The 18,692-nt window shown below is 28.8% G+C and overlaps 1 protein-coding gene across 1 annotated transcript in view; it reads right to left on the minus strand.

The window, feature by feature from the left end:
• Positions 1 to 7,931: 7,931 nt before the first annotated feature.
• Positions 7,932 to 18,692, minus strand: part of LOC112690624 (L-threonine ammonia-lyase) — a 14,034-nt gene continuing 3,273 nt past the window's right edge. The window contains exons 4-9 of the mRNA XM_025564670.1: positions 17,462 to 17,749; positions 13,462 to 13,624; positions 11,474 to 11,629; positions 9,507 to 9,643; positions 8,787 to 9,012; positions 7,932 to 8,142 (exon numbers count right to left, since the gene is read on the minus strand). Of these exons, the coding sequence (XP_025420455.1) occupies positions 8,026 to 8,142; positions 8,787 to 9,012; positions 9,507 to 9,643; positions 11,474 to 11,629; positions 13,462 to 13,624; positions 17,462 to 17,749 (1,087 nt within the window). The 3' untranslated portion in view covers positions 7,932 to 8,025. The remainder of the gene's footprint in view (positions 8,143 to 8,786; positions 9,013 to 9,506; positions 9,644 to 11,473; positions 11,630 to 13,461; positions 13,625 to 17,461; positions 17,750 to 18,692) is intronic.

Consider the following 18,692-nt stretch of genomic DNA (forward strand, 5'->3'; position numbering starts at 1 on the left):
TTTAAACGTTTATATGAAGTTAATTCAAATTAAATGCATTACACGTGGCATAATGACTGAATGCGATCCGTGGGTTGGAAATACGTCGACAAAGTGCTGTTGTTGGTTAAATATTAACGTATCAATGAAATATTTGTTTACGAACAATATTTCTAAAATCGGAAAAGCGATACGACGATATAATATTAATAATATTTATATATTTATAATTAATATTAATTACATGTTCTACACCATTAAAAGCATTTGACAGGATCAACCATAAATTATTAATGAATAAACTTAAAACTTATGGTTTTTCTAAACCACTCTCTTCTTGGTTTCACTCTTTCCAATCAGGCCGTACATAAATAGTTAAATATGAACAATATCTTTTCGAACAAATAAATGTGACTTATGATGTCCCTCAAAGAGATAATTTGTCTCCTTTATTTTTCTGTCTATTTACAAATGATATCTCTATATCATTTCCTACTCAAAAATTTTATTATTAGCCGATGATGCAAAAATGTACAAAAACGTGCATTGTATAGATGATGCACTCAAACTACAAATCGATTTAAATAGTATTTATAAATGGTGTATTGAAAAAACTATGCACTTAAATCTAAGTAAATGTTCCATTATCACATTCTCATTAAAAATAATACCAATATTAATTATTCTTTAGATAATGTAAACTATAATAATTGATCTAGGAGTAAAATTTGTTAAAAAAACTTTCATTTAACGATCATATAAATTATATTAAAAATAAAGCTTCTGCAAAATTAGGTTTTTTAAAACGTTCCTGACGAAAATTTAGACATAAATCTGCTTTAATTACATTATATAATTCCTTAGTTCGATTTCATTTTGATTACGCACTACTTATTTGGCATTCATATTCTGTAACACAAAAACAACATCTAAATAAAATCCAAAATAACTTCATAAAATTTTTATGAATATGAATATGTTTTCATATTTATAGAGCTCCACGTTCTCCCTACGATATCACAATCAATTTCTTTAATATACTAACATTAGAAAAACGATTTATGCAGCTAAAATTAAAATTCTTATATAAAATACTTAATAATTTGGTTGATTGTCCCGAACTGTTGCAAAATATAAACTTTAAAATAAATTCAATAAACTGTAAAATTACGAGTCTTTTTTATATTAAACACACCAGAACAAATTATATGTTAAATTCACCATCAAACGTATTAATGTCTACTGGAAATTCAATGAAAGATCTAGATTTTTTTAATAAATCCTTATCGGCATTTGTGATGTATGTTATAAGAATGATTCAATAATTTATTTTAATTTTTTTTTATTCTCTTATAAACTATAAGTCTATTACTATTGAACCATTATTTATCACTATTATTATTATTGTTATCACCACTTTTATTTGTATTATCCATTTATTGTTAATATTTTATTATTACATTCCGTTAATAAAGATATATTATTATTATTATTATAAGATGCTCATCGAAATCTGAGAGCTTTTTATACCATATTATACCTATCTAATTATATTGTGATTTGCTTAAAGGACGACTTCTATCACATTCAATGGTCCATAGTTTCTCTACTACAGTCATCAAGCTAATCAAACCAGAATTCAAGATGAACTGCTACATTCCAAACCATTCAAACTCATCACATATTACGTTTTATCTGTATCTACGTTCTCAAAAGCAACTTAATTCTATTACCAATGAAATGCATTTCATTTAAACGGTACTCTATTATTATTACATTCACTATTATGGCTATTATTATTATTATTATTATTATTATTATTATTATTATTATTATTGTAATTACTGCAAGTATTGTAATTACTATTACTATTTGGTAATATTATTAAATATTATCACTACCAAAACCGTCAATAATAATTAACATTATTAAAAAAATTCATGTTTGAGGTAAATTATAACTCTAAATAAAAACAATCGAAGCATAAATAATCCAAAAACAAATGATGCGAGTACACAATACCGGCAGTATGTAAAATGTAATTATTTAATTTTCATCGTAAATTCTGTAGGTATTTTATAAAACCTTAAAATGAATGGATACAAAAATATCGTAGTGTGATCTTCTTCATGGTTACAGCTATAGCATAAGAAAAAAAAAATAGAAACACAAAAGTATTATTCACATTTGGTATTAAATGAAATAATCTACGGATTATTGTAAATCTTATCTTTTTATCATAGGTTTTGATTTATTTTAAGTCTTGTATCTAATACTAATGATTTTAATTTTGTTTTTTGATTTCTTAACAATTTTGCGAAAATTTGGCAAACGATACTTGAATAGGACCATGTTTATGCTTGATTAAATAACTTATAATTAAAACGAAAATATTTATTTAGTTACACAACACTTTAATTCGTCCACTAATACTGACATACTAATCCATTTCAAAAACTGTTTATAGTGAGAATTCTTTCTTCTATATTGTTTTAGAAATACTACAATAGAAAATATTGTATTATAAATAAAAATGTTTAAAATACACTTAATACTATTAAAACATGACATTATACTATAATTTAAAAAATACATACCAAATGTAAACATTTATTCAATAATTAAAAGAGTAAAAAGTATATTATTTTAAAAATATCTATATTTTAGTTGTTTTACTTTTGTTTTCGTTTTCAATTTTATTTCAGACGTATATAAATTAAAATTAAGTCTAAAAAATACCATAACAATTGAATATATTTTTTTTTAATGTAATTTTAACAAAAATCTAAATCCAATCAGGCTTCAAGCATTATCAAATATAATTGAAGTTTACGTGTAATTAACAATTTTTTAAAATGCGTATTGTGTTCAAGTATTTTATATCTAATTATTTTAAATGTTATATCAAATATCAATAAATAATAGTGGCCTTAATTGTCACAAGTCATAAATACTATTATTTTAACGCCGGTTTCATTAAACAGCTGAAACGTTTACGCATTAACTTCGAGTTATTAATCTACGAAAATAACTATTTTTTTCCTAGGTCTGTTTGCAATATACTTATCGTATCCGTTCACAGTTTAATAACTAGAAATACAATTTAAAAAAAAAACTCTAAAACAGGTTGTATATTAACAGATGTATATACCGAAATATGTGAAGTTTCTACACTTCAATCAAAAATGATTTTTAAATTCTCATCGAACTTATAAGTATCTGGTACACTCTTCGATATTATAATATAACACATAGTACTCAATATTGTCGACCGATCGTCGTCACCAAATGCCCAAAAACCTTTGTTCAATTTTATTTATCTATTCAGACAACTCGTTTCCCATGACTATAACTATTCTTTTAATATTATATAACTATTCTGTATAAATATATAACTTTTAATATAAGGACTATATAACTACTCTTTTTGCAACTTGACGGGTGTAGTAGGGAAGGATATAAACCATGTGCTCCATATTATTATTTATTTGCATGTTTCGTCATAATTCTTTATCAATTTTTTTCGTTTTAGCACTAGCATAGTTTTTATTTCTCCTCCGAAAAGGATAATATCGTGATTGTTCTAAACTAGTGGTAAAAAAGAGTTGAAAGATTAATTATCCTCTTGATTACTGTGTAAGTTATTTCTATTGATTTTACCTATAGTTAAAAATATAAACGCAAATCTTAGCTCTTAAAGACGTTATTATGAGTAGTCAATCAAAAATTAATGATAGTTACGATTGAAATTCAGGTTCCCTGTAAATTTCGTATAAACGTAGAATAATAATATTGTGTGGGTTTTGTTTAGCTTATTGTTTTTTTTTTTTTTTTGCCCTCGTACGGATAATGTTTAATTTGTACGAATATGAACGAGTTACAGTTAGGTATATGAACACCAATTAATTTTAAGTGTTTTATAAAGTGGTCCGATAATCGTGTGATACCGAAATCGGAAAGGTGAAAATATAATATTACTTAGGTAACTTAAATACAATCAATGTTTACAAAACTACAATACCTTCAATCCTTAAAAAAAAACAAAAAAACAATAAAAAAAAAAAAAAAAAAACATTTTGTTCACAATGAATAAATGTTATGAGTAAATATTTGACTAATGTTTGACTAAAAATTGATGTGTAAATATAGGTATTTCAATTTGATTCAGAGACATTTTTAAGAATGCTCATAAACAATTCATTAGTAGTAGTTATTTTAACGAAATCACTATTGATTGAACATAATATATATATATATATATATATATATATATTTGTTGTTTTTTTCTTTTTAAATCAATTTAAAACTAAAATTTAAATATCTTATAAGTAGGTGAACGTGGGGCAAAATGGGGACGCTAAGGTTTTAATAGGAATAAACTGTTCATTTCATATGATATTTTTCTAAAACTACAGTCATATGATCTTTATGTTGTCTAATATTATACAAGTATCAGCTAATAAAAATAAAATAATTTTTTACTTAGTAACAATTAAAAACTACTTAAAAAGCTCATTTTGTCCCATGTTGCCCCATATATGGGGCAAAATGAGGTACTCTTTATAAAATGAAAAAAAATTTGACAAAACATACATTTTTTGATTTATTTTTTATTTTATTAATATAAATTATCTTATTTTATTTTAGCAAACAACTTTCTTAGCATTTGAATTTTTAGTCATAACTTTTTTTTTTTCTTCTGATGTTTTGTTTAATGATAAAGATCTTTTATAATTTCTAACCATGATATAGAATAATCTACAGTTGAAAAAATCATAATTATAAACATAAATAAGCTTAAAATATATTTATTGATACTTGGGGTAAAATGGGGACGTTCCCATTTTGCCCCTACAAGACACTTACTTATTTAATTATTCTGGCAGACGTTATGATAATTGTTAAGTACAATTTTTATAAAAATACTATTTTTATGTAGGTATACTTAATAAATAATTACGAATGTAAAAAAAATTAACTTTAAACAAAAAATGTGGTTTTTATGTAACTTTTATCTCGGTATCATATTTTTCACGTTTTTATTAATAACTCATATTATAGTGCAAATTAATTAATTAAACTTTAACCACGTTTTCTTGATCGAGGAACGATTCTAAACAGCTGTTGTAAAACTGACATTTTCATTATTTTCTTAAAATTAAACCGTGTCCCCATTTTGCCCCACGTTATTTCCCTACATTATTTGTATAAATATATATTTTTTTCGTTTTAAAATTGGAGCCTGTATAGTACAAAAAGAAAACATTAACAAAGTTTGATTATTTACATAATAAGTTGGTGTTTACTTAATACTAACATTTCAAATAGTTTAGCTTATTTGTGATTTTGTTAACTTATTCTTCTTTCAAATATACTACCTAAATATATTATAAATATATACATACATATATATTCTTCTTCTTCTTCTTATTTTTATTTTTCTTTAGTTTCAGCTTTTAAGACCATATTTCGAAAGATAAGCTTAGCCACCTATCTATGTTTTCTGTTGCTTCTCTTCATTTGTTATCAGACTCAAATCAATCTTTTATCTATTTTATTTTCTGTTATTTTTTATCATTATTTTCTACATCTCTCTTCGCACTAAATTCCCACTAGAACTTTATTATAATATTCTAATTTATATATTTTGAATCGTGCCATCTGGATTACCTTGTGTAAATGTTTATTACCTTTTCGATTGTGTTTACTTTATTATTGGACCATTTTAATAAAATTAACCTTGGTATAATTAATAAAAAAGTGATGTTTTTTCGTTAGATAGTTAACATTTTCTTTGTTGTATAAAATAAGCTAAAAATAGTTTAAGTATAATCGTAAGAAACGTAGTTTTAGAATAATAATTAATTAAGTACGGAATAGCATTAAAAATATTAGTATAAACAATATGTTTTGTTGAATAACTTATTTGAAATATTATCATATTATACTTAAAAATACATTAAAATATAATATACAATAAATAAATTAATTTTTATAATTCACTTCAAGGCGAATGCTTTTAGAAAATATATTGTATGACATAAACTGATTAAAATAAATAAATACTTCAAATTATTTATTTTTCCTTATGTAATACCTTATAAATTCTATATCAATACAGATAAATTAACAGTTGGGGGTATGTAAGGCAATGGCGAGAGGGGTACGTGAATGAAAAATGCTGTTTTAGATATTTGATGAATGATTTACCTATTTTTTGGTTAATGTTAATAATTAAATAAATTAATAATGTAATAAATATATTAAATCTAGAAAAGATCGATTAGAAGTATATTTTATTAGTAATTAGTAGTTTAGATTAGTAATTAGATACTAGGAATTTAATTTCGGAATTGATAACTGAAAAATAATAGCAAAGACTTGTTGAAGACGTTTTGTAGAAACGAATTTTGACATGACAGCATTAGACTATGAAATATATTTGCTTCATATCTCAAGGAATATAAAAGACTGATTTCAGTTAAATTTTATTAAGTGGAAAGGAGGACGGAACTTAAATATAGTAACTTTTAAATAATCAACTGTTTAAAATAATATTAAATTATAAACATTAAGATAATTTTTATTTCTAGATGTTGTCTTATTCTATCGAAATATATAATTTTTAATTTTAAATCTTATGTATAAGTATCTATGTGTCTGTGTGAAAGGATGGAACTTAAATATAGAAACTCTTAATAATTAAGAAAGAAACAAAAGAAAAATTAATAATAATAATAATAATAATAATAATAATAATATTGATTAATGATTAATTATTAATCAACTATTTAAAATATATTAAATTATAAGCAATAAGATAATTTTTACTTCTAGATTTTGTCATAGTGTCTTTTGAAATGTATAATTGTTAATTTAAAATCTTATGTATTAGTCTCTATGTGTCTGTGTGATTACATGTAGTTTTAAAATTTAAGTTTACCCTTTCGAATGATAATAAATTATGTATTTTTTTTTCTTAAAATGATATTGCCATGAAATTAACTTTGGCAATGTGTTTTAAAGAATAATGTTGACATATCAGTCGGGTTATATGCAACGTATATGTCCAGACAATCGGGTGGTGATAATGGTGACTCAATTCTCTCCAGAATATTGACTATTAGAAACTTCTTTTAAAAGATACACGTGTTGTTTGCGTAAATTGTTGTTTTCTTATGTGATAAAATAAAAATTAAAAAAAAAAAAATTAAAACCAGCTTTTAATTTCAATTATTCGTTAGTACATTTTCAAACGGGAATAAACATCACCGACTTTGCCACGACATTTCAATTAGTAAATCAATTAAAACCATTAAGTAAATCTGTAGTTGGAATAAAGATGAAAGAATAAATATTTTTCGTTTTCATGGTTTATTGTCACCAAAAAAAATAGCTTGAACCTCAGAGCGTTTTCCATAGTTATAATTTGAAGATCCTGCAGTTAAATGTGTTTAGACAATATTGATTGCGCAATATTGACAGCATTATTTTTTAACGTCAAAAAATATATAGCAGTGTTATCACCTCCCGACCATGTTGTTCCGACCGATTTTATATATCTATATTTCATTGTAAGTTATAATATAATATTAATTATATTGATTTAACTGGTTCAAAGGTACTAAAATAGAAATAGTGTTTTTAGCATTTAGTTTTAGTAGTTTTAAAATATTGTAACCTAGTGTGTAGTAACCATTATATTATACTATGTTTACTAATATTATACCATGCACATTTAAGTGCCATTACTAACCATTATCTATATGTTGTGTGAGAAAATAAACAAAATTCTGTTGTTTCGTACGCAGTACCAAAAACAAAGCGTTTTTATTCTAATTTTATTAATCTGTACGTGTATATTAATTATATTAGACAAGTATACATAAAAAAAAAAAAAGTAAAATAAAATAATAATCGTAATCGATGGTTTTAAAAAAAAAAAAAAAAAAAAAAAGAGTATAAATTATAATATTTCGTAATGAAATCAAGTTGAAAAAAAACCAAATTACAAAAACTCTAATGAGATGCGAAAATCTGTTTAATCTAAAGAACCTTGGGTAATGGTATGTTACCGAATACGGAAGAGCTGTAGTTCTTTTTCACGATTTCCTGGAGTTGACGGGCGTGTTTCAAGTCTCTCGTTTCGCACACGACTTTGACCTTTGTAAATGAACAAAAAAAAAAAAAATAACATCAATATGTTTCCAAATTAATTTGAATAATAACCATAAAGGAAATACTGAGAGCCTAACGAAAATGTCCGTAAACAATTATATTCATTTCATAGTTATGCTTTTTACGTGTAAATCACGGCTAATCACCACATTTCCTATGATTTTGACCTCACATTTCTTGGGTGAACATATTTAAAAAATGTAAGCCAAGAAGATCACTATTATTGGAAAAATCTACTCAATATTCCATGGATAGCGATCTTTTCGGATTCCATATTGGTTTCATTACTACGAAATTCAGGTTTAAGAAATTGAACTTTGAATAAATGAGCAAAAAAAAAAAAGAAAAGACGAGATTTTTTTGTTTTACATTACTATTAATCGAGAATTAAACATCAAGGCAGTGGGAATTTCCTCAATAAACTTTATTCTTATCCATTAAAAACGAAAAGTTTCAACAGGTTTTTTTTTTTTTTTTTTTTAATTGGTCAATACCAGTTGATGATGGGGAGGTGTGAGCATTTTGAAAACCGATACTCACGTGTCGTCTCTATGGGCATCGAACGAAATATGAGAAAAGACATTACCTTTCTACGACGACCTGTGATGTACAAGCTTACGTGTACTCACCCTGACACTAAAAACGTCGTCGGACAGCCAAGCCCTCTCGTGTATTATGTCCTTCACGCACACATTGATCGTAGCCAATATCCTGCAGAGTTCCGCGATACCCCCGGGCCGATCGCTAAGGGTCGCGTGGAATTTCACCAGTCGCCCGTCGATGGCCAACCCTCGATCCAGGCATCTGCTCAACACTGAGGTATCGATGTTCCCGCCACATAACAGCAACACGACTCTGCGGAAAATAAAAAAATAAATAAATACAAAATGCATTGGTAAATACGGCGATTGCTTCTTTAGCGATAAATCTGATTAACCGCGAGTTATCGACATGGCAAGCGACTACGAGGTTATTTTTATTATTATATTTCTACGATAAAATAATATCGTTTTTGAACAAAGAAGTAGGTCTAAAAATATCGTTTTGAATTATTGTTGTTCATTATTATTTCAGTGGGTCACGTGAAACAATAATCGTACATTCGCTTCTAAAAGGGTCTCTAAACTCTGAGTGTCCAAAGACGAGTCTGGATGACACTGAATATTATGAGTGTGAGCGGATAAGGTACACAGTCGGATAACGTCAATAGAGTATGGGACGTATTAGTGATTTCAAACTCTAAACCTTGTGTTCTTGTGTGTTGTACTATTGAATATTAAATTTTATTTTTTTATTTTACGCCAATATTATTTTTCTAATCACCCTGAACAGACGTTTCGAACACTCACTTTTTCCCCACAAACTCGTCTAGTTGACCAGATAACGCGGCTGCGAGACCAATAGCTCCGGCACCTTCGACCACACATTTTTCGGTCTCGACTAATTTCAAAATAGCCATCGATATCCATTCCTCCGTTACTATGATCTACAATGAAAACACCATTATAGTTAGATTTATGTATAACTGCACTACACTCAAGACAAAATTCCGTGGCCTAGTGCTTACTACTCATACGGGTGTGCCAGAGCATGATATCATCTCCCCATTTTCGAGCAATGGTTAAAGCTCTTAACATTCATTATACAAATAGGATACCGTTTATTCACTAGAATTGTACATTTTTCAGAGTATGAGCACGGAAAATATTGGTGAAGATTACTCTACATTCTAGTTAGGATACGGATTAAAACAAGGTTGAAAATATTATCATTTATAACTAACTAGTTAAATACATCGATATTTAACCATAGAATCTGACTGAAAATTGTGGAAAAATATCTATTATGATAAAAAAGAATGTACAAAATTAATTTTATTATATATTTTTTTTTTAAGTAGGCCAATCGGTAGAAGTGCATGACTTACATTGTATCGTCAACGGTGATCATTTTTAAATAAAAGATAAAACTTATTCCGAATTAAATATTCAGATTTACATCGAAATGATAAACGAATAAAATAATTTTTTTTTTTTTTTTTTTAAGTGCAATCGTATAATAAAAACTATGATACATCGACAAAAATATTCATTCCAACAGGGGCGGACTAGGTATCGAGGGCACCTATTATTATCATATTTCAATAAATATTTTTAGTTAATAGTGTTGAAATCGTATTTTTGTACTTTTTGTACTTAAATGTTTTATATGAATTTACAAATAAAAACAGAAAAACTAAAATTAAATATTAGGTTAATTTCCATTAATATGACACTATCGAGGGCCCGGAGGCGAATTGGCTGGAACCCGATTGAGCACGATTGATATTTTTCGTAACCCGATTGAGCACGATTGCAATCAAACAATAGGAACCAAAAAGAACCCAAAAACCACATGATTGAGTACGAAAATGGGTGCGATGTTGCCGCAATGTGCCGTAGAATATTATTCAGTGCACCGTATTACTGTGCATGAAAGATTTTTTTATAATTATTATGTAATTCAATTTTAGATTTTTAACTATTATTTCATAATTTAAATTTTTTTACGGCTCAGGTTTCCTAAAAGAAATAACTCTACAATAGAAAAACGACAAGACACCTTTTTTTTTTCGAATTGTTTATATTGTTGGTGTATAGAGTTCCATATTATTATTACAAAATAAAATACATTTGAATATAATTATTTATAAATAAAAATCTTTTATTAAATTTTAATCACATTTTACAATTATACATTTTTTTTTGCTAAAAAATAGCACTCATGCAATTGTCATGAAAAGGGTAAATATTTTTTTCCTAAATACTTATTTCCAACTTTCAATAAGTATTTAAGTAGGTTGTCAGCATTTTTTAATTCAGAGTACCTACTCACGATAAGCCTTTGTAGCGGTATTTTTAACGCACGGTAAAGTCAAGGTGCACGGGACGGTTTTCGAAATATCGCGCCATAATTTTACTGCGCGACATTCGTGTGTTGTGCTCTATTCATTTTAATGTACTTTAACAAAACGCGCAGTACAATTACGCTAGTGTGTTGCCAGTCTAATAGTTTTCAATCTGACAACGTTGTACACAATATATTTTTTTTACCATGCTCAATCGGGTATCACCGGGTGAATTTGCTCCTTTGTCTCCCTGGCCGGTCCGCCTCTGCATTCAGAAATTGTAAATACACAATTTGTGTAACGCAAAATGAAATATGTCGTCAGAACACACGAAACGAAATTATTTACATAATATCATGAATCTACGGCAATGCACTACTGGGCGGCTGATTGTTGTATCGTATTGTCTGTATTACAACCTAACCTTACCATTTTGTCGACTAGATTCGCGGCGGTGGCGAACGCGTTGCAACCGACTCTGGGCACGGCCAACCCATCGGCCAGCGTGGACTTGCCCTCCACGGTCACGGGCCTCCCGTATTCCATGGCTTTCGAGAAACTCGGTACCCGATCGGATTCGACGCCCTAAAATAATAAGGATAATAAAATTTTAAATTTAAAATGTTTGCAGTCAGTAAACGTATTTATAACGTCATCGGGTCAAATGTTCCGTTTGTTTTTTCGATCACCATTTTACGATATTTTTGTTTTAAATCTTTTTGACGATCGGTTATCATAAATATTTAAACCAGTGCAAGAATCACTACTTCAATCCTTCGGCTGAAATCACTTCTTTAAACCTCTGCAATCTACAGTAATGCAATTATTTCCAATGCGACGTCATACGATATCGTAAGCAGTGTTTTTGTTGCCTATCGCGTGAGCCGCGTTGTAATTTAGATGTATTCAACTTCCTGCGTGTCAATCGATTAGTGATTCAGGTAACCATTTCCTACCCATCGCGAAGTCATCTAAATAGGCTTTAACACATTTTCCATTCATATTTAGTTACGAGTTTTACGAAAATTTGTTAATTTTATTTAATTTTTTTTCAATCTGAATTTTTCATCAATTTCGGCACGCGTTATATTGACTATAAAATCGGAAATCGAATATTGAACATCACAATGAATTCAAATATGCTTTCGACCGCTGAACGTATCATCTATATATATATATACGTTGGAAGTATAATACTTTAATTAGATTACTACATGCTATACGTCCGTTGGACTATATAGACGGCAAGGTCCTCTTGGTAAAAAAAATATTTTTAAATCAATAACGATATTAAAAATGCACTTATACCTTGAATCTTTTAATAGTATTCTTATCAAAGTCTCAACTGGATATCGACCACCATGTTTGTATAAGTGTTGGTGTTCGGCTAATTACTAAACTTACCGATAGCGATTGATACCAATTAATTAAAAAAAATGTTTATCACTTTGGCATCAAGGTAAGTACTTTATGCTCATTAATAAAACTATTTCCTCATTTCTTGCAATCAAATTATTCATAAAAATGAAGTGTTTACTTAATTTATTACAATTGGATAATACGAATGAATATGATTATTAGTTACGATTGTTGTGTTATTGAATTTACATTATTTCATTATCATTTCAAAAACTTAATCAATTTGATAGCAATCAAACAAGAATGAAATAATGATAATCTATACAGAAACGCTATATATAAAGTAATTGTTTTTCTTTTACTTATCACATATTGATTTATATGTATATTTTATATATAAATAGACAATTTGACGTTATGCAGTATTACAGATAATAAAATATAATATGAGCAAATATTATATACAAATATATATATATTGCTATACCAATTGCTTTGTTGTATACATGTTATTATTATATTTTCCACAATTAACCTCTTAACCTCACTGGCTCATCATTTCAGTCATTAAATATTATATAATATATGATTTTCATTAACGAAACCATATTCGTTGTATAAATATAATGTATATATATTTACATATGTTCAAAAACACCTACAGATCATGGTTGAACAATTTGTATATATTTTTCGTGTTTTTTCACTTTTATTCTAGAACACAATGTTCCAACACATAATTACTTGTATTAAAATCATAACATACTATTAAAAAACTTAATACGGTATAAGCTATAAAGCTTGATACGAGTATATATCGTTTTATGCAATTATGTGTATATGTTTTTGAAAATACACAAAAAATTACAGCGAGAAACTGTATTCCCACGTGAAAAAAATAAACAAACATAAAAAAAAAAAAAATGATTGTTTGTTAATGCAAACTGATGATCGAAACAAATTTTTTTTTTAATTTTCTGGTATTTACAGCTTTTATAATAATAGTCTTATACTCTCATGGTGCAGTTTAAAAGTACAATAAAATTAGAAGTACTCACAATTATTTTACAGTTTTTCTTTAGAGTTTTCACCGCCAATGACACGCCGGCCAATAAGCCTCCGCCTCCGACTGGAACGACGATTGCATCGGCATCTGGTACGTCTTCCAATATCTCGAGTCCAACCGTACCCTGGCCAGCCATTATGTGAGGGTGGTCGTACCTATAAATTTGGTTCGTGTTAAATATTCCACCTTGAAAATATATTTTACTTGCAATAACTGCTTTGTGTTCTTTGAAAACGGTTTTTAATAAAGTGATCTTAGACAATGTTTTCCAAGTTCATGTAACAGACACGTAATAAATGAAACTTTTTCATTTTTAAACCATTTTTAATCATATTGTTAGTTTTTATTTGTACGTTATACGGCTTATTGATTTAAATGTAAATAATTTATAGTAATTTATCTAAAGATCGTTAATTTTCTATCCTGATATTTAGCATGTTCTTAAATTTGAGCTTCAAAAATAACAGGAGATTGCTGTTGCGTATGGCAGTTCAAAGGTTCATTTATAACGAAATATAGATGATAATAATACAGTACAGTATACAGATTTATCGAGTATAAAAAAAAAAAGAACTACAGTTATTTCGTGAAAACCAAAACTGAACCCATGACATACTAATAATAACAACGGTAGATGTATTGTATAATTTGGAGAAGTATTTGTCGATTCGATAGCGTTTGAATACTATTAATTTGAGGATAAAGTTAAAATGAAAGTAAATAATGGATTGAACGGTGTCAGGGATCCACAATAGTTTGTTTATAAGAATAATAGTGACATACTCCCACTCACCCCGAGTGCCAACATCTGTATTTTTGGTTAGCAAACAAGGCAAGCAAGATACGTAAAAAATGTCCGTAGATTTCTTAAGATAGGCATTTAGATATTATGCAAATCATTCCAATAGTTAATTAATACTATTTACAACTGAGAATCGTAAAAGTTGTACAGTTTTTAATCAGTGTTTTTACTAACATTTTTTTTCTTTTATTAGCAAAATATATTATAACTAACGATCGTGTTTTGGTTTGATCCTGATTTAAATGATATCACAGCCGTAGTCATTAATTATTACGATTCAAACGATTTATACGTTTACGTTTGCACAGACGCTGGTATGATGGGATCATCGATTGTATTATTATAAAATAATAATAATTCCAATAGTATTTTTAAGGTAAAAAAAAGAACCGGTGCATAGGTTGTACACAATATTGTATTCTCCAACCTGTAAATGTTGAATTCCTTAGGTTTTCCTGATAAAAATAAAATCAAAGAACACGAAAGAATCCTTTATGGAGCCATTTCACGGTTCAACATAACGTTAATGTTTTATTGAAAGAAAATGTCCGATTCGATCGAAAAATATTGCAATATCATTGCACAAAAAAAATGCAACAAAAAAATAATATCTAAAACGTATACCACATGCAACGTGAATAAATGAAAAGCACAGAGAAACCACAATTTTCAGACGTTACGTCATGTGTTGTATATAGACCGTTTTCGGTATTTTAACTCTCCCGTAGTTTTGGTCATTGGTCGACTACCCATTCGTCCCATTAATCGACCGTTTATATCAATTCATTTCGAACGGATGATAAACCGTCGTTTTCATAACTTTATGGATGTATCAAAGGTTAGGTTAGGTAAGGTAAGGTCCGGGTCGGGTTTATATCGAATGGGTGCTTTTAAAATTATTGTTCCGGTTGATTAGCAAATCGGTTAGGTGTTAATATTAACTCCGGTACCATCGTAAAGTAAAACAAGGACAGGGTTAGAGAGCAAAGAGGGATACATGTTCTCCTAAAATATATTCTAGCTCTCCCGATTTCCATTAAAATTTAGACCATGATTTTTAATGAATAATATTCTTGATACGCTTAACAACGTTGGAAGAGCAACTTACGCATTTGCCATTATTAAGCATAAAGTGATTTAGATAATACTAACAACGAAAACGTATTGGCGGGGTCGACGAGAAGGAAGGGCAGAAGAGCCGGAGCCCCGTGGCCCAAGTGTCCAAGGAGCCTAGTTTTTCTGGCCTATCATGTCAAAAAAAAAAAATATGTATAATAATTTTTCATGCTAAAATTAAACAATAATAATCGATTTTGTGTGTTCACCGTGAGCTGAATAATATAGTAATATGAGCGATGCGGTAAAACCCTAACAGGCCGTATGGGTTATTATGGTTTATTTTTTATTTAAATTTATAAAATATTGTAATTAAACCAAATACTATATTTGTTTATTATTCGCAAACTATTAAACTGAAAGAATAGTGTTGTATTACAGTGGTATGGTTATCTTACTCAAATAAATGCAAGTAAAGTGAGCCCAAAATCGATCGACCGGTGCCTCACAAATGCTCTCACATATTGAAAATAATTCCAATCAGTAGTAAGTGAACATGAAGAAATCAATCTCAATCCATCAAAAGTTATTCTATCAGGAACTTCTTGTCCAGCGTGTCTCAACCGTAGGTACGTACGCAGTTGAAAGGACGAAAAATGAACGTGAACATAGCGCGGGGAAAAAAACAAAACGCATCGCGTCACGACGTACAATTTATGTCACGTTATGACATAAAATTAAATTTTAAAATAAATCCAATAAACTCTAGAAAGAAAGTATGTTTTATTTAGTCAACACCAACCCTAATTATATGCTATAAACATGTCAATGTCTGCAGCAAATACTGATTTGGTTTTTGATCCGTTTCATTAAATGATTATTTTTTTTCTTTTTATTTTTTTCAACCATTTCTCTGCGATATAAAAACGATAACCGATAATCTGCCACTCATCAAATAAAACTTCTTAATCCATTTCCCTTTCGTCGTTACTTATTATTATTTATTTTCTAACAAATCACTCCAACCTAAACGTGTTTTTTACGTTTTACTTTATATCATATATGGTCTTCTCGTATCGTTTTGAAACTGGAGTTTCCCGTTTCAGCCAAAATAATATTAACCGTTTTCGCCATAGCTCTTTTCCGCCAAAAATGAAAAAGGTACAATTCCTGTATCCGCCAAAAGCCATTTCCACCAAAAAAAGTTTGGAAACCATTGGTTTTAATTTTTACGCAATATTGAATATATGTTATGTGTGGTATGCGTTAAAGTTATTTATAATGTATACCTACACTGATAATCGTCGATAATAACGGTACACTGTTCTATATACTGTATCATAGTTTAGTTATAATTCGCATACAATAATTATCTGACAAATGTTAAATTCTTATATATCCATTCAGTATCTGTTCTTTTTGTCACCAGAACACTTAAACTTTCTTATTTAATTACAGTTCTTAAAATGGAATTTGTTGTAAATAAAAGAGGTAAAACAATGTTGATTTTTTATGGGTTTAAATATGTTTTTGGTTATACTTCACAAACAAATGTAACTCTAACTCAGTGGAGATGTTTTATGAAAAATTGTCGGGCCAATATTTTCGAAAAAGAAAAAGTAATACTTGAAACGAAAGGTACGTTTTTTATCTACAAGTAAATAAATATATTTATTTAATTATTTATTTATTTATGACGATATGTGTTTTTTCAAAACTCTATCGAAACAATATTTGACTTATCCTTGTTTTTTACTTTATAAATACGTAGAATGGACATATTATAATATGAAATTATGTAATACTTTAAAAACTCTAATATAATTGTACGTATATTCGAATAATATATTATTATTATCTACTTGTATTAAAATTTATAATGAAAGAATATGTAATAATTGTACATGGTTTCCAAACGTTTTATCATAAAAATAAATTTTGGTGGAAACGGGAATCATACTTTTTTCGGTTCTAGTGATATAGGGCTGTGCGTAAATCAAGGAACTGGATTTTTAGCGGAATAGTTACATGCCCTTTAAAACATCATGTAAGTACACGATTTACGTTCGCTGTGCATAGCAAAATATTTGTAATCTATTCCGTGACAAAGAATCGTTATCATTATCGTACGCACCCGTTGATGTACATGATGTTCTTCTCCTTGGACAGCTTCAGGGCCAAGTGCTTGGACTCCTTCATGTTGTTGCCCTGCACTATGACGGTGGCCCCGAAGTTGCGGCACGCCTCGATCTTGATGATGGGCGCGACCGTGGGCATGACCACCGTCACCGGCACGTTGAGCCGCTTGCCGTGGTAGCACAGGGCCTGCGCGTGATTGCCCAGCGACGCGGATATGACGCCGTTCTGCTTGTGCTCGTCCGTCAGCATCATCAGCGCGTAGCACGCGCCGCGCTCCTTGAAGCTGAAACGCGACCAATGCGTTACGATCACCAGAAGAAAGCGCGTCTGCCCGCCCGTCGTGCGCGCGTTCTACGTTAAATATACAGATATGGGAGGGATAGGGGCTGAGTGGTGTGAGGCCGAATTACGGTCGTAACATGAGGGTGATGTTACATTTATTCGAGCCTTTTTATCAAAAAAAAAAAAAAAATAAAAAAAATAACGATCCTGTTTTTCGTTTTGGATTCAGTCATTCGGAATGAATATTTTAATTAATCGATCAATTTGATAGATCATCGCAAATTTACGACATGAACAAGATACGTTAGTGGTCCGTAGGTAATCCGCCTCCCGTCAGTCATCGACTGCCGGAACAATGTGTTAACGAAACTCATCGTTTCAAATACGTACGCTTTTGATGTAACTATTGATGTAATATTATCGATGCGTTAATGGGGATCGAAAAACCTAGAAAACCCTTTACTAATGTTCATTCTATGTTACTTTAGTCTATAGTCTAGGGTGACCAAAAAAAAAAACAAACAGGATACATTTTTTGAAATGGGTAAAAAAAAATTATTGATTGTCGTCAAAACAAGAAACTTATACTTATATAAATAATATATATGTATACATAATAATAATTATTGTTTATATACTTAATTATGAATGAATGAATACTTAATTAATAATTACATAAAAATAATATATATATATATATATTATTATAACAAAACTTATATTTTCAAAAATAATTTCGAATAATAATTAACGTTCTAGTGTTATGAATGTTATTTACAGTGGCGGACGCAGGGAGGGGTTTTAGGGGTACGACCCCCCCACCCTCCGAAATGAATGGATGATTAATTTCAAACGTAGTTATCCTACCTTATGTATCTTAAAAAAAATTAATTGTTCAAAATATGATTAAAATATGCTAGAAAAAAAATGTTTTGTTAAGAAAA

Source organism: Sipha flava, unplaced genomic scaffold, assembly GCF_003268045.1.
Source record: "Sipha flava isolate LNK unplaced genomic scaffold, YSA_version1 511_pilon_pilon, whole genome shotgun sequence".
Classification (NCBI taxonomy): Eukaryota; Metazoa; Arthropoda; class Insecta; order Hemiptera; family Aphididae; genus Sipha; species Sipha flava.